At 41.3% G+C, this 22,511-nt stretch overlaps 1 protein-coding gene and 1 long non-coding RNA gene across 9 annotated transcripts in view; one reads left to right on the top strand and one right to left on the bottom strand.

Moving 5' to 3' along the window:
• Positions 1-1,629: 1,629 nt before the first annotated feature.
• wdr19 (WD repeat domain 19) overlaps positions 1,630-22,511 on the top strand; it is a 184,735-nt gene continuing 163,853 nt past the window's right edge. For 5 of the 8 annotated variants that reach the window (XR_011353628.1, XR_011353629.1, XM_069924912.1 and 2 more), the window contains exon 1: positions 19,953-20,220. Coding sequence is in view for 6 of the 8 variants with exons in the window: in XM_069924912.1 (XP_069781013.1) it covers positions 19,982-20,220 (239 nt within the window). In the remaining 2 variants the exon portion in view is untranslated. Of the gene's footprint in view, positions 1,716-5,149; positions 5,242-19,952; positions 20,221-21,968; positions 22,101-22,511 lie in introns of those variants that run through there. The other 3 variants (XM_069924914.1, XM_069924913.1, XM_069924915.1) reach the window with 2 other exon arrangements.
• On the bottom strand, positions 20,360-21,910 carry LOC138756195 (uncharacterized). Its single transcript, XR_011352843.1, has 2 exons — positions 21,679-21,910; positions 20,360-20,602 (listed from the first exon to the last, which is right to left on the bottom strand). It is a non-coding gene; the product is annotated as an uncharacterized lncRNA (long non-coding RNA).

The raw sequence follows: 22,511 nt of genomic DNA, 5'->3' as shown, positions 1-22,511 counted from the left end.
CTCAGTCAATCCAGCTTTCTGTGTAATTGATACCTACGAGCCCCAGTTAACATTCTCGTGAATCTTTTTTGCACTTTCCAGATGAATTTTTTCCCATCGCTGTGCGCAGTACTCTCAAGAACCAATGTATTGTGCAGTATAACATGTTCCTGCTCCTGAACTCAATTTCCCAAGCACATAGCCTTGCTGACTATCCTTAATCAGTCCTTCCCTGCTAAATATATGTAGACCAGAGGCTCTCAAGCTTTTTCATTCCACTCACATACCACTATGCCATAGGTGCTCTGTAAGGGATTACTTAAAGTGGTATGTAGGTGGAAAGAAAAAAGTTGAGAACTGAAAGATTCTACCTCTCGGAATCCCTGGCGTGAGTTTACTACCACTGATGTTAAGATCACCAGCGATTAGTTTTCAGGCTTGTTTTAGAAGACTAACTTAAATATAGTCACGATATTGGCTATCCCCAGTTTTCTCTCTCCACCCTCAATCAACTAATGTTGATGTAGTTCTGATACAGGGCCTCGACCCAAAACATTAACTTTGCCACCACAGATGCCGCCTCTCCTGCTGAGTTCTTTCAGTAAACTCAAAACGGTCAACCAGTTTACCTATCTCGGCTGCACCATTTCATCAGATGCAAGGATCGACAATGAGATAGACAACAGACTCGCCAAGGCAAATAGCGCCTTTGGAAGACTACACAAAAGAGTCTGGAAAAACAACCAACTGAAAAACCTCACAAAGATAAGCGTATACAGAGCCGTTGTCATACCCACACTCCTGTTCGGCTCCGAATCATGGGTCCTCTACCGGCACCACCTACGGCTCCTAGAACGCTTCCACCAGCGTTGTCTCCGCTCCATCCTCAACATCCATTGGAGCGCTCACACCCCTAACGTCGAGGTACTCGAGATGGCAGAGGTCGACAGCATCGAGTCCACGCTGCTGAAGATCCAGCTGCGCTGGATGGGTCACGTCTCCAGAATGGAGGACCATCGCCTTCCCAAGATCGTATTATATGGCGAGCTCTCCACTGGCCACCGTGACAGAGGTGCACCAAAGAAAAGGTACAAGGACTGCCTAAAGAAATCTCTTGGTGCCTGCCACATTGACCACCGCCAGTGGGCTGATAACGCCTCAAACCGTGCATCTTGGCGCCTCACAGTTTGGCGGGCAGCAGCCTCCTTTGAAGAAGACCGCAGAGCCCACCTCACTGACAAAAGGCAAAGGAGGAAAAACCCAACACCCAACCCCAACCAACCAATTTTCCCTTGCAACCGCTGCAATCGTGTCTGCCTGTCCCGCATCGGACTGGTCAGCCACAAACGAGCCTGCAGCTGACGTGGACTTTTTACCCCCTCCATAAATCTTCGTCCGCGAAGCCAAGCCAAAGAAAAAGAAGATATTTTTGCAGGTCTAATTCTATTCATCCCAGAGATATAACGTTTTCGGCATTGTCACGTGTTAAATAAGCTCATCTTTGTAAATTTAACGACTTCCATTAACAGGAGACAATATTGGCTCCGAAGTTGAGAAGGATCCATCACAGCACCTCTTCCGGCGGCGCACACACCTCGACGGTCACTAGGGCAACGTGACACGTAAGCAATTTCGCTTTGCATTATGGGAGGAAAGAGAACAAAGTTGCGCACGCGCAGATTGGAATTTGGGATCCTGGCAAATGGTCGATGAGAAAATTAAAGTAGGACATGAAGGTGAGAGAGGAACCTATTAAATATTCACTGTAGGGAAGCGTCCGTGTGTTTTGTGCGTCGTCGTCCTCATTTATTACTGTTTAGCCAGGTCAACTCCTCAGCCCGGAATACAACGGAAAGCCTGAAGAGGCCCCTCAAATGGGTTGCTATGGTTACGCGGCAGTTTGCGTGGCAGCTGCTCGGATTTTTAAAAATTATCAGAGACTCCAGTTCAGTTAGGTCCAAGCTAATAAACATCGCTTTGCATAGACATGAAACTTTACTGAGTAGACACAGTTAAACACTTTACCTAAGGAACTCGGAGGACGGTCAGCAGCATCAGTGGGAGAACAGGAATGGTCGATGTTCGGGCTGGAGCCCCTCTCAAAATAGAATGCAGTGAAGAGCTTGCTGAGCACATTGATCGCCTCACGCTCATGATGAGGATAAAAGCCTATTCTGTGCTCCAAACCATTTTGTGGCTAATTTTTCTGTTTGCAATTACCACGTGTTCACAAAACAGCCCCCATCCCAAATTGCTCACTTACCTTTGAAAATTACTATTAGTTTTTTAAAAGATTCATTTTTGTATTTTTGAACCATTCCAATGAGGTTTATGATCAACCTTGTATTTTTAAAATCACTATGATATTCTCCTTGATTACAGCAGCAACAAGTTATTCTTGTCCTATTGATTTTTTTATTAATCTTGTTCACAAGGTCATCTTATTGTGGACTTTACGAAAGGGAGGCCAAAGGATTATGCCCCCTCTTTATTGGCAGGGACCCAAAAGGCTCCAGAAAATGGCAGACCTAGCTAACCTCATCACGGCTGCTGACCTCCTTTCCATTGAAGAAATATTTGTGAGGTGCTTCCTCAAGAAGGCAGGCAACATCATAAACAACCCCATCAACCTGGTTGCTGAAGGCAGGAACCTAAAGTTTGGTTCAAAAGGGTATCAGCTTGTGATTCTCGCTGAACTACCCTAACCAAAAATTTCTCCAGGTCCACCAAAATATCTGTCTGCACTATTGAATTTTTTACATTAACTGTATTTAGTTATTAATTTTTTTATTTACCTCTTTCTATGCATGGTGCATTATGCTAATTTAAATTATCCTGTGTGGCTCCAACAAGTTTTAGTGTATTTGTACATTGTTACTTGAATGACAATAGACTTGAGTCATAAATAACACTCACGGTTTAAGAAGTGATGAATTCTATTTTGGACTTTAAGAATTTAATACAGGTTGTGGCTCAGTGCAGTGCAAAAGTAGAAGGACACAGAGGTGTCGACTTCATGTAGGTCATTAAACTGTCTTCATCTGCTTTTTTTCAGAGGTAGTAAATAATTAAATGCTGTGATTTAAAAAACATTTCAAAGTGCAATGAATTGAAATCAAGATGCTCTGAGATGTTGACAGCAATTTGAAAATGTAGCAAAAATAATTCATCAACTTGATTGCCTGCATGAGGGAGAGGGAGAGAGTAATTTTATTGGAGCAGATTTTCTGTTGTCCTGAACAAGCTCTCAGCTTGTTTCTTTTGGATTCGTTCTGGGCACATTCTGCTGGAAACATCAACATAATCCAGGCCACCATCAAATAACATAGAGACTTAGCATAAGTAGCCAGCCATATTGACCGAATGATTTTAATGCTGTCGTAAACATTCACAACATTCAAAATCATGTGGGATAATAAAATGACTAAAAATATTAAGATATATTTTCTAAATTAAGATACTAAAAAATTACAGACATACACAGCCGAAGTACTGTATAATCTAACCTCATCAAATCTAAAAATGTTACTTTACCTTTTTCCAGCACCTGATTCTTATTTATTTTATTTGGATCATAGTACTTGGTGTAGTCTCAGCAGGCATATAGACTAAGAGTTACCAAACCTTTGTACAAATTGTTGCCAAGTGCCCTTTTTTCAATGTACTAAATTCAAAAATCTTTTCCTTATGTAATTTTTCACAAGGATCATGGGGAATAAGTGGGTAAGTGGAGCGGTCTACGGCTAGGTAGCCAACTCTTGCTCCTATTCCTTGTTCTTGTTCCATAATCAGCTGGAAACTGAATGGTATGTAGATGAACGAGAAAACAGTTGGACTGTGTTGAGCCTTAGAGATGGAGGATATGAATTAATATCTCAATCCAGTCATAAACATGCAGTTGACAGGGTTGAAACTGGTTGAAGGGTTCCACAATGCTTTTACAGCCATGGCTGAATGATAATAATTGTGCATCTTGGAGTCAGAAGCTTCATAAAACAAACTTGATCACATAATCAGTCCAGTCATTTCTGTGCAATGTTAAAGAGAAGGCATTTAAAGTGAGATACCATTTATTGCTTTTATTGGAGGTGGAAATGCTTAAATTCAAAATCCTTGAGGCAAAAACGATAACACAATGTAAGGGAGATAGCCTGCTGTTAAGAAGCCAAGCTTTGGGTTTTTCCATACCAGAATGCGTTTGAAATAATAAAAATAGTAACATGAGAAAGATGCTATTTTAAATGATTGTGCTGGGTCTGGCAGTGAATGACCAAGCCAATGGTCTGGCACTTGTAATGGACTTGAAGTTCTCTGTTTTGAAGGCAAGGAGGCGAAAACTACTCGGGAAACTATTGGGATAGGTGATTAGCAAAGGTGAGTGTCTAGAACAGAGCAAGATCATTCAAAGCAAAGATAAAGGTTAGAGCTTGGGGTTCTTCAAGAGTAGAATGTAATTTAATTAGTATATTTTGCCATATTTAATGCACTATATTTCACTCAAAATATGAGATGTTGAAATTGGAAATGGAAAAATATTTTTTCTCATTGGTATTTTTGAAAGGTTTTTATGAATGGGGCAAGAGCAATGCAGTGGAAGATGTGTCGAGTAATTCAGATTTCTGTGGCATGATGACTAAAATTGTGTAGGAAAAGTTGGAGAGCAAGAGGCAGATGGCAAACTAGAATCAGAAAAGTTCAAAATGGAAGGTTTTCTGTAAAGTGGTGTTAAACTTTGGAGATGCTCAAACAAGGACACAGGTTATGAAATTAATGTGTGTGGAAATTGGGACCAGAGGAGGTTAAAGAGATTAGGCAAACAATGCAGATTAGTATCTGCAAATACCCATTTCCCCCTGCCCCCCAAAATATTGTCTGCAAATTAAGAGTACAGTGCATGAATATTTATTCTAGCAAGGTTAGTTGATTATTTCTAGTTTTGGTATGTAACTCGAAAATATTTGAAATAATTTGGAAGTACCTTCCAATAGCTAATTAATAGAAAAGTTTGCCCAATGGTTAGTTTATTACAGGTGCGTGTATTGTGAATATCTTTTAACTATATTTTGCAGTTTGAATACAGCTGTAACTGAACACCATACTCAAATTCTATGTTAAAGTCAAATAATTTGGTATTTGTAAAATTTTGTTTATTGTTTTCTTTCCTGTGCAGCGAGTATTTACCATTTCAGAGAAAGTTGTTGCAGGCAACCTTATACAATACCACTGGCAGAAAACGTTGGGGAATTACATAGCTGTCACTGGGTAAGCCATTTACATGTTACTACAATCAATCTATTGGAAGGTTAAAATGCTCATATTATCAATTGGGAGTTAAATCATTACTATTGTAAATACTGGTACGTAGTGATATTGTATCAGTATTATGTTGTAGTCAATTTTCTTTTTCGATTCTGCATACAATTGAAGAGTGGGCAGTATGAGTATGAGCACCACATACAAGATGTACAACTAAACTTTTTGGTAGAGTATTATGTTGTTGACATGTTTTTGAATTTTGTACTCTGCTGTAGTTTCCTTATGTTTGAAAAGCTCACTCGTCTGCAGTTCAAGTCTGACTTCAAATACTAGTATTGCAGTGAGTAATTGCAAGGCTAATGGACTTAAGGTTTTTTTTTATTGTTTGTTTAAAATTTATTCTATGCCATCACTTTATTCTTTCTTTCGATAAATCATGTTGCAAAAATGATACCTTGTTAACAAGTGTAGCTAGTCCATGTGAATATTTATCTTCTATTTGAGAATTATTCTCCATTTTCAGTTGTAGGAGTGCAAGAAACAAATTCACAGACTCTGTGTCTCTTATTGGTGGGGGTATCAAGCTAGTGGACCCTCTTTGTGTGGCTATACAGCAAGCAAAAGTTCACATTTTAAGAATTTAATTACATGACAATAAATGATTTTGAATAATTCTCTCTTTCCCTTCTAACTTTACAAAATACTTCATTATTATATTTTGACTACATTGAAATAGACTGCACTTTATTTTCCTGAGTCATGAATTTAAAACAAAAATCTCTGCACATCAGTTTCCTGCTACAGGTATTACTAAACAATGGGCTTTTTTGTTTTCTTTTCAAAGCACATATCTTCTCATTTTCCTGCATTTTATTCTATCTGCTAGTTTTCTGCTCAGTGTTTTAAGCTCCTTGTGTCCCTTGCTTCCTTCTTGCAACTTACTTTGATGCCTATTTTTCTTTTTATATATATTTTTTTTTAACCAAACATGAAGTCAATTACAAAGTTAAAAATGGAAGTATAAAAGTACTTCAATATGTACTTCATGATGGTATTAACCCAGTCCCTCCAACCCCCCCCAAAAAAAAACAAACAAAGAAAAAGAAAGAGAATGAAAGTATAGATGAGCAACAAAAAAAATTAAGATATTAAAGATTGAAAAGAAAAACAAATTGGGCTGCTGAAAAGTGACACAAACTCCAAGGCTCATAAATTTATATTCTATTTAGTTTACTTGTGGAGAAAATCCATCCTGGTCTCGAGGGTTGGGAAGAACTCATCTAAATATTTTCACCAGAATTTTGTAAAATGGATGCCAAATTTGTAAAAATATATCATACTTATTTCTTAAGTTGTCTATGTCCCAACGTGCCATGCCTAGATGTGAATCAGACATCCACGCAAAAGCTATGTAAGCTATATAAAGCTAATTGCCAGTGCAATTTTAATAAATTCTATTTGATATTTAGACAGTTTCAATTTGCATCTTATCCCTGTAATGTTTCCTAGTAAAAGTAATTCTGGGTTTTGTGAAAATTGAAGTCCTGTAATCTGCTCTAAATCTACCTAAAAAGGTCTTACTTTAGAAAATGACTAAGTTGAATGTAAAAAAGTTTCTATCTCCTCACCACATCCAAAACATCAATATGAAAGATTTGAATTTAATTTGTTAATTTCTGTGGTGTGAGATATAATTGATGCAAAAAATTATATTGTACTAATCAATATCTTACATTGATCATATTAGTCATGCTATCCCAACATAATTCAGACCAAATTTGTTCGTAAATTCTTTCATTCAAGTCTGATTCACATCTCTGCTTGGACTTGTGAACCCCTGTTTTGGGGTTTCTACTTGAAGTAAGAGATATATTGCTGAAGTAAATTTCTTTGTATTTCCCTTTTGAATCAGTGTCTAAATCACTACAATTTGGTAAAGACATTGTTGGGCCCAATTTATCCCTTAGATATGCTCTTATCTGAAAATAGCAGAAAGTTGTGTTATTAAGAATTCCATATTTATTTTTTAATTGTTCAAATAGCATCAATTGTCTCTGCCCATAAACAATCTTCAATATACCTGATCCCTCTGCAGGATCAGATTTAAAAAATTTGATTACCCATTGTACATGGTATAAGCTTGTTATGAGTCAGAGGAGTTTTAGGAGAAGAGCCTCACCTTGTTCCAATATCATTTATTTTACACCAAATATTTGTTAAATGTTTCAGCAAAGGGGTGTCTCACCAGTTATTAATTTTGCATCCCACTTATATATATTTAAAATCCTCTGCTATTCTCTCCCCTATTTTATCTAATTCTATTTTCACCCATGCAATTTTATTATCTGTACATATCCCTAAGTATTTTATCCCATTTGCCAGCCATTTAAATAGAGTGTCTCTTTGACAATGAGTATAATCTCCTCTTGTAAGAGGCATAATTTCACTCTTATCCCAATTTATTTTATAACACAAAACTTTTCCATAATCTTCCAATCTTGAGTACAATTTCTGAAATGAAGTTACTGGCTCTGTCAAATATATCAATACATCGTCAGCAAATAAATTAATTTTATATTCCTCCTAGTTAACCCAAAATCCTTTGATGTCTGGATCTCGAATTACTTCTGCAAGAGATTCTGTAGCTAAGATAAATAAAGCTGGAGATATCGGACATCCTTGTCTGCTAGATCTTGACAACTTAAAGGGTGAAGAGATTTGAGTGTTAATAACCACCTTAGGTTTCGGTTCATTATATAATGCCTTGATCCAATTTATAAAGATTTGGCCTAATCCAAATCTTTCCAACACTTTAAATGAAAAGTCTCACTCTAGTCTATCAAATGCTTTTTCTGCATCTAATGCCATAGCAACCCTCAGATCACCCTTCTTTTGTGCCAAATTAGTCTGCATACATTGTCTTCAGATTGCCTTTTTTTCCCACAAAGTCTGTTTGATCCATATTTATCAGTTTTGGCAAAAATATTGCCAATCTATTAGCCAAGGCTTTTGCAATGATCTTGTAATCTGACTTAAATAATGAAATCGGTCTATAGGATGATAGTTTCAATGGATCCCTAGCTTTTTTTGGTATCATGGTGATAATTGCCATTGAAAAAGTTTCTGGAGAGCGTGTGTGTTGCTGATGCCTGATCTAATATCTCCATAAATAAAGGAATCAACAAGTCTTTGAATTCTTTATAAAATTTAGGAGGAAAACCATCTTATCCAGAACATTTATTACTTTGCAATTAACTGAATGCTTCCTTAACTGGGTAAAAGGAGCATTTAATTTTACTTGTTCTTCCAAATCTACCCTTGGAAGTCTTATATGTAATAAGAATTTTTCTATTTTATTTACATTTCCTTGAGAGTCCAATTGGTATAATCAGAATAAAATTCTCTAAAGGCCTCATTAATTTCATGAGGTTTATAACTAGTCACATTCATATCTGTTTTTATGGCATTAATCATTCTTGAGACCTGTTCTGCCTTCAACTGCCAAGAAAGTACTTAATGGGCTCTTCACCCAATTCATAGTACTTCTGTTTAGTTCTTGTTATCATTTTTTCAATTTTATATGTTTGTAATGTATTATATTCATTTTTTATAAACAAGTTGTCTGTTTTTCATCAGAATTCCTCTTTTGAAGATCTTTTTCCAAATTCGTTATTTCTTTTTCCAATGTTTCCACCTCTCTTGTATATTCTTTTTTAATCTTGGAAGTATATCTTATAATTTGTCCTCTTAAATATGCTCTCAAAGCATTCCATATAATACATTTATCGGTAGTTGAATTGCAGTTGGTCTCACAAAATAATTGAATTTGTCTTCTAATAAAATTACGAAAGTCTGATCTCAGCAATGACGAATTGAACCTCCATCTATAAACTGATTTTTCTTTGTCTGGTATCATGAACATCAATATCAAAGGTGAGTGATCTGGTCAAATTCTCGCTTTATATTCAGCTTCTATTATCCTACCTTGCAACTGAGCTGACACTAAAAATAAATCTGTCCTAGAATAAGAATCATGTCTATTTGAATAAAAAGAATAATCTCTTTCTCTTGGATGAATTCTTCTCCAAGCAGCCTCTAACTTCAGCTCTCTCATTGTGTTAACCTACCTAAAACTGCATCTAGACAAAAATTAAAATCTCTGCCTATTCGGCATTTGTTAGGTTAAGAAATGTTTCTTGAATAAATTGTCTTCAATATTTAGTGCATATATATTCATAAGGATCCAGGACTTGGGAGTATATTTGACAATGCACTATAGCATACCTACCTGCAGGATCTGTTACTACATTTTGTACTCTAACTGGAAGATTTTTATGTATCAAAATTGCTACATCTTTTGCTTTTGAATTGAATGAAGAGGTAAAAACCTGTCCTGCTGAATTTCTTTTTAACTTCTGATGTTCTTTTTCAATTAAGTGGGTTTCTTGTAGGAAGGCCAAATCCACTACTATTTTTAGAAATATGTGACAATACTCTCTTTCTCTTCACTTTACCATTTAGCCCATTAACATTAAAACTTGCGTATCTCTACAGAGGTATTTCACCTCCCCCTGCTTGTCTCCTTCAATAAATTGCTCAGATTTTATCCACCGTGGTAGTCCAAACACCTTCCAGCAGTCCAAACAGAAAAAAAAGATTGTAGTTAAGGTACCATTAACATAGTGTACATAGTATGTAAAGTTATACAGAATACAAGAATCCCCCCATTAGTGTTGTATAAATAGTGCACAATGCTACCCCCATCAATTTTACAAGTTGTAGCTGGTGCCACAAAAACACACATGACTTGATAGTATTCATCCACCCATTACCCCCAACCCTGGCAGATCCCCATATATTTGTTGATTATTCTTTCAAATAAAAGGATAATATTTTAATAAACAACAAAAAGTATTGTATTAAATTAGTCACTCGTCTGATTTAACAGTCGTCAACGTTTCCACGAACTCTTCTGCCCGATCACTGTCCACTGTCTGGCAGAAGGATCTTCAAAGTAGTTGAATGATGTAGTATAAATCTGTATCCTTTTTTCCAGTTTTTTAACTGGATTGAACTTTTTCCTTCGTTTAGTAATTTTGGACTTAAGTCTGGGTAAAACAATTGATTGTTATGCAGACCATTTCTTGCTTTTGCCCCCGCTGTATCTTGGTCTGGCATTGGTGGTGGTCTGAGAGCTCTATGTGTCCTCTCAACTTCAATAAGTTTGTCAAACTTTTGGTATCCAATTTAAAAAAAAATCGTATCATGACCTTCAACGCCATCCTTGAGGCCAACAATCTTAATATTATTTCTTCTATTGAAGTTCTCTAATATATCCACCTTATCCCAAAGTATTTTTCTTTCCATAGTCCATGCAAGTGTTTTATTTTCCACTTTTACCACTCTATCCTGTACATCTTCCACTCCATATTCCACATTTTTGATTCTTTCATCCATATTATCCAAAGTAACTTGCATCTTATTCATAATTGCAAAATATTTTTTAATCTGTTTATTTTTATTTTTTAAATATCTCAGTTCTCACAACAAATCTGCATTAGAGTATTCAATTTCTTCTTGTTTCTTAAGCTTTTTTCCTTTACCTTTAGCAGAAACTTTGGCTTTTTCTTGTATTATTTCTTGCTCCTCTTCATCCTCTTCCTCTTCACTGTCACTTTTCCCTTGAATTTCTTGCTGGAGAGGACTATATCTGCTGCCAGGAGTGAAGCCTGTAGTTCCTCTGTCTCTTGAACCTCTTCTGATTCGCGCATGTGCGATTTTCTGCATATGTGCGATGAATCTTCTTGGAAGCCATCGCTTCAATCCAGTTGCAGAGACAGGACTCCAGATGTCCTATGGGTGCACGGCTTATCCGGAAGGCAGTTTGCACACTATCCCAGGCTTTGGTTGGACAGGAGGCCTCTAACCATGATCTCCTTGTTCCAGGCATTGGGTTCCAGGCAAAAGTTTGTTTCTTTCTGGCAACATATTTAAGTGTTCTTGTACAGTTCTAATACTATTTTTTCTTCAGTTGTTTTTTTTGTCCTTTGCTTAATGGGTACTTTTTAAACTAATTCCTGAGAGGGTCAGGTCCTTGTGTCCTGACTCTATAGCGTCACGTGACATCCCCCATGCTTTTCTTTTATCAGCAAAAGTGGACATCGAATGCTGCCATTTCATCTGACCATTCATATAAATTGTAAATGTGGAGGTCTGGGGCCTGATTCCTATGGCACCCCATAACAACAATATTTCAACCATAAAAAACCCTTCTATTTGTTTTGTCTCTTGAATTCTTCTTTAACCAAGTACATAGGTTATCTATATACTCATGAGATCCTATTTTTAATGTGGTAGCTTATCAAATATATCTTTAAAATAATACGTACAGTGGTGTTCCCTATCCATCCCACTTGTTCCATTCTCAAAAACTTCTATAAGATTTACAGAACACAATATTCCCTTCATAAAGTCATGCTGCCTTGGTCAAATCTTGTTATTGACCTTCTAAGTGCTCTGCTACTACTTTCAGGATTTTGCTAAGAGCAGATGCCAAGCCAATTGATCTTGAGTTATTTACATTATTTAAAAAAATTGTAGGTTTTCTAATTTCCAATCTGCTGGAATTATCTGGAATCTAGTCAAATTCTTTTTGGAATGTTGAAATCATTTTTGAGTACAGTATTCAAGCATCATTTAATCATGGTTCAATTAAGGCTTATTATAACCTATTGACTTTACAGTTCTATTACTTTAGAAAAGCATTTCAGGCTGGACTAACAGGATACTGAAATGTCAACTATTTATTTAAATAAAGCAACACATTAAAATGATCCATGTACAATACATGTGTAATTATGTTACTTTTTTCATATTCATAAAACCACTCCCCAGTCATTTAATTAAAAAAATGAGCAGAGATTTAACAAATCAAATAGCAAAAGTAGCCTTAAAAACATGTTCCTATAGTTTATTCAGAATAATTTCTTAAAATAATTCTGCTATTTTAAGTCTGGTTCTTGTGTAACAATCAGGGGTAATTAATGTTTTCAAAATAAATCATCCTCTTTTTGTTGGGTTTCATATTTTTTTGTTTAGTTGGAGAATATCAAGATTAGGACTTAGTGTTTTAAATTTAAATAAAGCCAAAGAACTATGTGGTCAGAGTTACCTAAAGTGGATTTAGAGAAGTAGATTAAAATGTATGTTGGTAGATAAGCAATGACTGACATATAAAGAAATATTTCATCGTTCTCAACAACATGTATTCTGTTAAAAGAAATAAATAACTTCCTAAAATAGTGGAGGGCTCTATTTTTAGAATAAATAAAGAGCTCAGACAAATCACGTGTAGGAGAAATTAATGGGACTGGAAGGTAATAAATCCACAGTACCTGATAACATGTATCCTGTGACGTTAGTGGATGCAAGATCTTCCAAAATGTCTGAAGGCTTTCAAAAAGGTACCACATAGAAATTTTCAAACAAAATTATAGTGTACATATTAGGTGGATTATATTGGCATGGACTGAGAATTCATCATCAGTCAGAAAATAAGGATTGGAATAAAGGGATTATTTTAGGGTAGGAAAGCTATGACCAGTAGCGCCTTACTCCAGTTATATAAATACCTGGTGAGACTGCAGCTGAAATATTATAGATCCTGTCTAATATCCACAGAAGAGATGCTTGCAATAGAAGAACTGCAATGAAGATTCACCGGATTGATTCCTGTATTGGCAGATTTGTTATCTGAGCAGAGATTAAGCAGATTAGGCCAATACTGTCCTCAGTTTAGGTGATCTCATTGAAACATAGAGAATGCTTCCAAGGCTTGACAGGAAAGGTGGTAAATTTATGTTTTTCCTGCCTACCATGCCTAAACTAAATTCAAAGTCAGGACAGAGATGAGAAAAAAATCCTTCATAAAACGGTTGGTGAATTTTTGGCATTCACTTCCAAGAGAACAGTGGAGGCTTAATCACGGAGTATATTCAAGATGAAAATTGGTATTTTTTTTACTTATTAAGGGAATCAAGGGGTATGGGGATAGTACAAGAAGTGGTGCTGAGATAAAAGATCACCCATGATTCTTTTGAATGTTAAAGCTGGTACATGGGGTCAAAAGGCTTTTATTCTTATGTCCTTGTGATCCATCTGCAGGTAACTCAGAAAGTTGGGGATGATCTAAAATTGGAAGAAAAGGTCTACATTGTTGCATAGATTAGTGATTTATCAGAAGATTGTTAAAATTTTAGAATGCAGTTAAGGATGACAAACAAGATGAGGGAGAAAATAGATTATGAAAATAAGGCTATTAGAATTATAAAAACAAACAGTAAGAAACTATTCAAGTATTTAAAAAGGAAGAGACTGGTTGTGATCAATGTTGTCCTCAGAGGAAGAGACTAATAAATTAATGGGAAATAGAAATTGCATTAAACACCGTCATAGAAAGTCTGCATTATAGAAAGTATTTAAAATGTCCTTTTAAAATTGCATGAGCAAAAAGTAATATTTACTATAACATCTAAAACTATAGGCCATTATCTCAAAATAAGAAAAGAAATTCCTTTACCCAAAGGATAGTGAAGTCTGTGATGGTTCAGTCACATAGAGAGATGTGAAACCTGAAAATATATCACTATCACTAGAAAAAATGTACAAACCAAAACTAATAGGTTTAAAAGGTGAAGCCTCTGCTGCTGAAATTATGCATTGTTTATGATCTTTCAACATTTCTGGATTCTCTGAAGGTCCCACCAGATTAGAGAAATGCAGTGTAACACACCTAGTATGAAGGAATAGAAACTCAAAGTCATTAAGCCAACATCTGTCATTGACAAAATTGTGAGTGCCATGTTTAAATAAGTAGTATTTAAAATTCATAAATCCATCAAATAGAGTCAGCATGGGTTTATGAAAGGGGTATGTTGTTTGACAATTGCACTAATTCTTTAAGTGTGGAATTAAGAAGTGGATAAAGGATAAACAGCACATGGTATAAATGGATGTCTAGAAGGAATTTGATGAGTGCCACTTAAAATGTTATTAGTCAAGCTGAGTGCTCATGGCCTTGGCAGTGAAATGGATTGGCCAACATACAACAGGGTAACAATAAATTATCTTCATGTTACCAATCCGTAACCCATGGGATGCCAAAGGCATAAGTGCTGGGAGTTCAATTATTGATAAACTGTATTGACAACTTTGAAATGTTTGCATGTAATGTAGCCACTTTTGCTGATAGATAGGTGAGAAAGCAAGTTGTGAGGACACAATGAGTGGTCAAGAATGTGGAATATGAGCATAATATGGGAATGTGACTTTGATAGAAAGAATAAAAAAGTATTGTTTAAATAGAGATTGCAGAAAAGGACAGCACAAAAGTGCAGTTACAGAGATACGGAATTGGTATGGAGTAAAGGCAACATAATTTTACTATTTTAGGGTTCATTCAGGGGTGTGATAATAATGGAAAACAAATGATCTTGGATCTAATGATGTGTGATCTCGTACTCATGATTCTTCTTTCAAGTGGGAGGGGGTGAAGAGAGTGTGGCCAAGGTGGAATGAGTCTTTTAAAATGCTGGTGTAGCGGCATATTCCTGCAATAACACACGCAACCAGACGGGTTGAGCTCAGTGAGCAGACTAGTTTATTGCAGGCTGCTGGGCTGCACTTATACTCCCAACCTGGATCTGGCTGAGAACCACGCTGGAGGGCGCTGAAGTCACGTGGTCCCCAAGTGCGGGTTTCTGAGCCCCGAGCTGGAAGGAAGGGAAACCCCCTATGGCGCCATTTTGGCCGGTTCGCCTGCCTTGTGGTGAGCCACCACACAGCCCCCCCCAGAACTGGTGCCAATTTCCTTTTTTGCCGGGTGGCCTCGCTTCTTGGGCTGGGCAGTGAACACAGGCTCGGTGGGATCGAGGTGCGCTGGCTTCAGCCTGTCCATGGTAAACAGCTCATGTATGCCGCCCAAATCCAGCTTGAACATCGAGCCGAAACATTGTATAACCCTGTACGGCCCCTTGTACAGTCGCTGCAGAGGTGCGCCGGTTGGGCCCCGCTGAACAAAAACGAACTCCGCAGAAAGCAGCTCGCCAGGAATGTGAGTCGGGCGGGTGCCATGCCTGGACAGTGGTGGGGATTCGAAGGAGTCCAAGCATGCCCTGAGGTGAGGAAATAGTTCATGCAGCAACTGCTGGGGATTGTGAGGTGCGTTGATGAACTCACCAGGTAGAGCCAGCGGCGCACTGTAGACCAGCTCAGCTGATGACACCTGCAGATCTTCCTTGGGAGTGGAGCACCCAAGGCAGTTTGTCCGTCCAGTAGGGACCGGTGAGGTGGGCCATGAGCGCCGACTTAAGGTGGCAGTGCAGACGTTCGACCAGTCCATTGGCCTGTGGGTGGTAGGCCGTGGTGCAGTGTAGCTGTATCCCCAACCTGTTGGCGAGCTGAGCCCAGAGCGCAGATATGAACTGGACACCTCGATCGCTGATGAGGTGAACCAACCATGCAACAGGGCTCAGGAGCAGGAGTTGGTGGAGGTGTCTGGCATCAGGATCGCCTCGGGCCAGTGAGTGGTGTGGTCCACCACTGTAAACAGATAACGGTTGCCCCGGGAAACAGGTAAGGGCCCGACGATGTCCACGTGAATGTGGCTGAACTGTTCCCAGACGTGCTCGAACTCCTGGTGTGCCTGTGCACCTTGGACGTCTGGCAATGGGTCCATGTTCTGCCCAGCCCACAATCTGCTTCTGCAACCCATGCCATACAAACCGTTCTGCCACCATCCGGACCGTGGACCTGATGGACAGATGTGAAAGGTCGTGGATCTGATGGAAGACCTGCCTGCGCCACTGTTGCGGAACCACTGGCCCAAGGAAATATCGCACAGGATGGTGCCTTCGCCGCTTGAAGTCAGGAGGTCTCGGACCGCAGGCCGGTGATGGCGGTCTTGAAGGCCCTCATCTCCTCATCACCTTCCTGGTCCTGGGCGAGTTGGTTGAAGTCAAGGCTGGGCGTCAGCGCACAGATGGCCGGTCGCAAGAGTGCATTGGCAACCACATTGTCCTTCCCCACCTTGTGCCGAATGTTGGTGGTAAACTCCGACACGAAGGAGAGGTGACGCTGTTGGTGGGCCGACCAGGGATCCTTTGCCATCATGAGCGTCTGGGTGAGGGGTTTGTAGTCGGTGAAGTTGGTAAAAGTCCTCCCCTCCAAAGGATAGCGGAAATGCCGCACCGCCAGGTACATGCCCAGTGACTCGCGGTCGAAAGCACTATACTTGCGTTACGATAGGCGGAGCTGGCGGCTGAAGAATGCCAGCGGCTGAAGAATGCCTATTCACCTGCTGTTCCAGGACGGCACCATCGGTTGTGGCAGAGGCATTGACAGAGAGTGCCATATGTAGGTCAGTGTGTGGGTGGGCGAGCATGGCGGCCTTCGCAAGGGCATCCTTGGTGGCCTCTAATGCGGTGCAGGCTTCTGGGTTCCAAGCGAGCGTCTTGTGCTTGGCTGCGATGAAGGTGAACAGTGGCTGCATGATGCGCGCAGCTCCCGGGATGAAGCGGTTGTAAAAGTTGACCATACCCGTGAACTCCTGCAGCCCCTTGAGGCTGTTTGGGCGTGGGAACTCCCTGATGGCGGCAACCTTCACAGTGGCAGGCGTGGCTCCTTTGGCCGTGATGTAATGGCCCAGGAACTGCATGGAATCTTTCCCGAACTGGTACTTGGCTGGGTTGATGGTAAGGCCGAAGTCGGCCAACCAGGAGAAAAGAGCACATAGGTGGGCCTTGTGTTGCACCCGGTCCTTGCTGGTGTCAAGGATGTTGTCCAAATAAATAAAGACGAAATGCAAGTCCCTGCCCACAGAGTCCATGAGGCGCTGGAAGGTCTGAGCGGCATTCTTGAGCCTGAACGGCATGCGCAGGAGTTCGAACAGGCTAAAGGGGGTGATGATGGCCATCTTGAGTATGTCCTCGGGGTGTACCGGGATCTGGTGATATCCGTGCCCCAGGTCAACCTTGGAGAAGACCCTTGCGCCATGCAGGTTGGCCATAAAGTCCTGGATGTGAGGGATGGGGTAATGGTCAGGACCGGTTGCCTCGTTGAGCCGTCGATGATCTCCGCAGGGATGCCAGCCACCGGAGGCTTTCGGGTCCAGGTGGAGTGGCGAGGCCCATGGGCTGTTGGACCGCCGAATGATCCCCAGCTCCGTCAGGTGCGAAAACTCCTCCTTCGCTACCTGGAGCTTGTCAGGTGGGAGCCGCCGGCATGCCTTGGCGTGAACCAGCGAGCCCTGGGTAGGGATGTGGTGGAACACCCCGTGGCGTGGCGAGGCAGCGGAGAACTGTGGCTTGAGGAGTGTCGGGAACTCGTCCAGGATCTGCTGGAACTCATCTCTGGGCGTGCTGATCGTGGCCATCTGCGGTTGCTCCGAGCAAGAGGCGTCGAGGTGAACGCCCTGGAAGGTACGGGCATCCACCAGGCGTCTACCTCGAATGTCCACCAAGAGCCCATGTGCAAGGAGGAAGTCTGCACCCAGGATGGGATTTGGGAGGGACGAGACGGTGAACCTCCACGCCAAATTCTGTTGACCGAACTGGAAGTGGACTGTCTTGTCTCCATAAGTGTGGATTGCTGCTGCGTTGGCCACATGGAGGGGAGGTCCACGAGGTCGGTTCCTGGATTCAATGGCCGTGGCCGGTATGATGCTGCTCTGGGCTCCAGTGTCAACGAGGAACCGCCGGCCGCTGACTGAGTACCACAGGTAGAAAGTCTGTGCCCTTGGCCAGCCGCTGCAGCCATTAACAGCAGCCAGTCTGGTCATTTTCTCTGGAACGAGAAGGGCTGATGACACTTCCAAGCCTTGGCTCCCCAGCGCTGGTGGTAGAAGCAGAGGCCTAAAGCAGATGCTGTGACCTTGGTTATGCTCTTGGGGGCCCCTGCAGGGGCCGGGTGCTCTACTGCAGCGCTAGGGGCGGGCTTGGCATGGTTGTGCCTGTGCCTCGTGACCTGCTGGACCACTGAGCCTTCCGAGAATCATGCGAGCCATAGCTCTTGGGCCTTCTGGGCGACCTTCCTCGGGTCAGTGAAGCTCTCCTGAACCAGCAGCGGGTGGATGTCCCCGGGCGTATGTTCGAGGAAGATGCACTCGAAAAGTGAGCAGTTGGTGTGCTCACCCATGAGCGTGAGCATCTCGTCCATCAGTTCCATTGGGGACCTGTCCCCCAGGGCGTTGAGGTGCAGCACCCGAGCAGCACGCTGGTGTCTGGATAGTCCGAGGGACTCGGTAAGCAACCGCTTGATGGTGTCGTACTTGTCCTTGGCGAGTGGGTGCTGAACAAGGTGTAGCACGCGTCTGGCGGTGGCCTGGTACAGGGCAGCGACCACAAGGTAGAATTTGGTCGTGTCGGACAAAATCTGGCGGAGGTGAAACTGGACCACCGCGTGGCCGAACCAGGTCTCTGGCTCCTGAACCCAGAATTCAGGCATTTTCATGGCTATAGCGCTCATGATGAGTTCAAAGACGTTTGAACCAGTTGGGGTCACCAATTGTAGAGGCTGCTACACTTCTCCTGCAATATCACACGCAACCAGACGGGTTGAGCTCAGTGAGCAGACTAGTTCATTGCAGGCTACTGGGCTGCACTTGTACTCCCAGCCCAGACCTGGCTGAGAACCGCACTGGAGGGCGCTGACATCACGTGGTTCCCAAGTGCGAGTTTCTGAGCCCTGAGCTGGAAGGAAGGAAAACCCCCAACGGCGCCATTTTGGTCGGCTGCCCCGCCGCGTGGCTTACAAGCGGGGCCGGTTCGCCTGCCTTGTGGTGAGCCGCCACACAGACACCTTTTCCAAAGCAGTGAGAGTTACAGATGGAGTCAGTGGGGGGGAGGGGGTGGTGAATATTTGTTGGCCTGAGCCACATTCACAAAACTCTGCAATTTCTTGAGGACTTGAGCGGAGCAGTTCCTGTACCACTCAGTGACTTACTCTGATAGGATGTTTTCAATGGTGCATCTCAGAATCGTGCACAGTCATTTCATGTACAGTTCTTTATTTGTTTACATATGTTCGTTGAGTACAGTTTGTTTTGCACTACCAATAAGTGGTAATTCTGCCTCGCCCACAGAAAAAAGAATCTCAGGGTTGTATGTGATGTCATGTATGTACTCTGACAATAAATCTGAAGCTGCTAAGGGATGCCTAAAAACTGTAGGTGCTATAATCTGAAGCAAAATTGTAAAGGGAAGGAAGACTTTCTATAATTATACAAAGTATTTCTGTGATCACATAGAAATGGTGCATGCCTTCTGTATGTTTTCATGCAATTAGGAACATCTTGCAGGCTTGTGTGAAGATAAAGCTGTTCACTTCATTCTGCTTTTATTTAAATTCAAACTGTAGCAACTTCGATCAATAAAATGGTCTCTTGGAGGCCAAGTGAGGCATTTGTCTGCAATGCATTTCTTGAATGAATCAGTAACAAAGTTCAAATGAATTTTTTTAAATAGTCTTTATTAACAAACACAAAAGGGATAACATCTGTAATGTCATTCAAAATCAATATCAAAAAACTACTGAAGAAGAAAGTAACATTCTAGCAAAATACTAATTAATCATAACATGTAACGTTCTAATATCTGAATAACATCTGTTTAATGGTTGGCAGAAATTATCAACATGTAACTCACTTTCAGATCGCCCAACTGATGATGCAGACTAGTGAACCTCCTTTTCAATGCATGCAAACCCCCGCGCATGCTTCTTAAAGAACTTGCTGGCTCTGGCTCCAACCACTTGTTGCCAGGCCCAGCCAAGTGCACATGCATCAACCCAGTCCATAGCACCTGCATACTGGCAGACACACTGGCCCGAGCTGAAGCCGCTGCTGCCAGGGCTGAGCCAACCGCACATGCACAGCCACGGGAACAGGCCCATGGATCCGGGACACCACTGTCGCCCGCAGCCAAACCACAGGTAAGGAATGAGCCTTTGGCTCTTATACCAGCCCCTAATTATTATAATGAGACATAATGTCTCTAATGATAATTACATAATTATACTGTAACATTCACGCAATGCGAACCTGGAGAAGAATGACACGTACAACAAAGCCTTGGAAGACAAGACTAGTTTATTTCTCTGGTCATCGCGCTTATATGGGCCCCAGGCGCTGACGTCAGGCCCCCACATCATCCAAGCACCGGCCTGGGATTGGTTGGTGTTCCTACCAGAGTTCCCCATCTTTCCATTGTGCAGTGGTCACCTGGAACTACAGCTGGTGTCACTCCCAAGTTTACGCAGTCACCGTGCTCGTCAGCCATTATGCGAGCTGGTCCATTTCTCAGCCCGCGGGCCGCTACAATGCAATCAATTACAAATAACAATTAATCACATAACATTCAAATATGTCTTTTTTCTTCATTTGTTATAAGGCCAGAGGTTACCACCATATAGCCTTGAAAAGAGTGATTTTTATCACCATTCTGCAGTCTGTGTAGTAGGCAAAGTACAAAACGCATAACAAAAAAAATCAGTTTGGACTTATCAAAGTTTGTTCATCTTCTGTAGAATCCTTGAGTTAAAAACGTTGACCAATAAACCTCAGATCCTCCTCATACCGAATGGACATCGCTTTCCCTTTTAAGTTTAACATGAGGTTCATCTTCAGCGTGTCGTTCGGCTTTCTTCTTTCTTCAGCTCTCATAGTAAGAATTTGAAGTTTTAGAACCAGATTATGAAGATTTATTTGATCATCCCGATTTTAATAAACAAATGTCTTTAACCTTCCCTGCAACAGGTTTGCTCATCCTTTTCAAGTCAAGTCGTATTTATTTGTCATTCATACCATAAACCATGCAGTGTCCAATGAAAATGAGATGGTGTTTCTCCAGACTATGGACAATTACCTCAGAAACTTTTTATAAATAACATATCACTTATAAATATCATATTAATATGCTAACCCTGTGTTTCCGGAGTTTAGAAGCCTTGTGGGGAAAAAGCAGTCTCGTAATCTGGTCGTGAGGGCCCGAACATGTCAGTACCTCTTCCCGGATGGCAGGAGGTAAAACATATTGCGGGAGTCCTTCATGATGTTTATGGCTTTCCGCAAACAATGGCCATTATAAATGTCTATCATGGCAGAGGGAGAGAGACCCCAATAATCTCCTCAGCAGTCTTTACTATCCGCTGCAGGGACTTGCATTTTAAGGTGGTACAGTTCCCGAACCAGATAGTGATGCAGTTACATAGAATGTTCTCCATGCATCCCCTGTAAAATGTAGTGAGGGTGGAGGATGGAAGCTGAACTTCCCTCAACCTCTGCAGGAAGTAAAGGTGTTATTGGGCCTTTTTGGCAATGGATCTGGTGTTGGGAGACCAGGAGAGAACCTCTACCAGGTGCACGCCAAGGAATTTGGTGCTCTTGACTACCTCGACAGTGGAGCCATCGATGGTCAGCAGAGAGTGGACCACTGGGCTCTCCTGAAGTTAACCACCTTTGTTTTGTGGACTTTCATGTGTAGGTTGTTGTCTCTGCACCAGTCCATTAGTGATTGCACCTCCTTTCTGTAAGCTGACTCATTGTTCTTGCTGATGAGCCCCACCACTGTCGTGTCATCAGTGAACTTGATGATGTGATTATAACTGCATCTTGCTGCACAATTGTGGGTCAGCAGGGTAAATAGCAGTGGGCTGAGCACACAGCCCTGAGGGGGCCCATGCTCATTGTGATGGTGTTCAACGTGCATTTCTGATCTGGACTGACTGAGGTCTTCCAGTTGGGAAGTCGAGGATCCAGTTACAAAGGAAGGTGTTTCGACCCAACGGGTTCAACTTCCTAATCAGATGCTGAGGTATGATTGTGTTGAATGCTGAGCTGAAGTCTATGAACAGCATTCGAACATATGAGTCTCTTTATTTACCAGGAGGGTGAGGGCTAGGTGGAGCATGGTGGCAATGACGTCGTCTATAGATTGGTTGGGATGGTACGCAAACTGCAAGGGGTCCAGTGACCCCCTGACGTTTCTTTATTTTCTGCAGTTGATCATAGATAAGGCAAGATTCAAATAACATTAGTTCTTCAAACTCATTAACAGCCACAGCATTTGTAGAATCCTTCTGTAAAAAAGTAGACTCGTTCCACTTAGGGCTCTTACAAATCTCTTAAACTAGAACTGCAGTCGTTTCAACCACTTTGACTTCTATTGCCTTTCTCTGCAATTCCAAATCCAATTTCGCAACTTCCAGTGCAGTCACAGTTTCTG

The sequence above is a fragment of the Narcine bancroftii genome, chromosome 3 (genome assembly GCF_036971445.1).
Source record: "Narcine bancroftii isolate sNarBan1 chromosome 3, sNarBan1.hap1, whole genome shotgun sequence".
Classification (NCBI taxonomy): domain Eukaryota; kingdom Metazoa; phylum Chordata; class Chondrichthyes; order Torpediniformes; family Narcinidae; genus Narcine; species Narcine bancroftii.
This window is presented reverse-complemented; position numbering and strand designations above follow the sequence as displayed.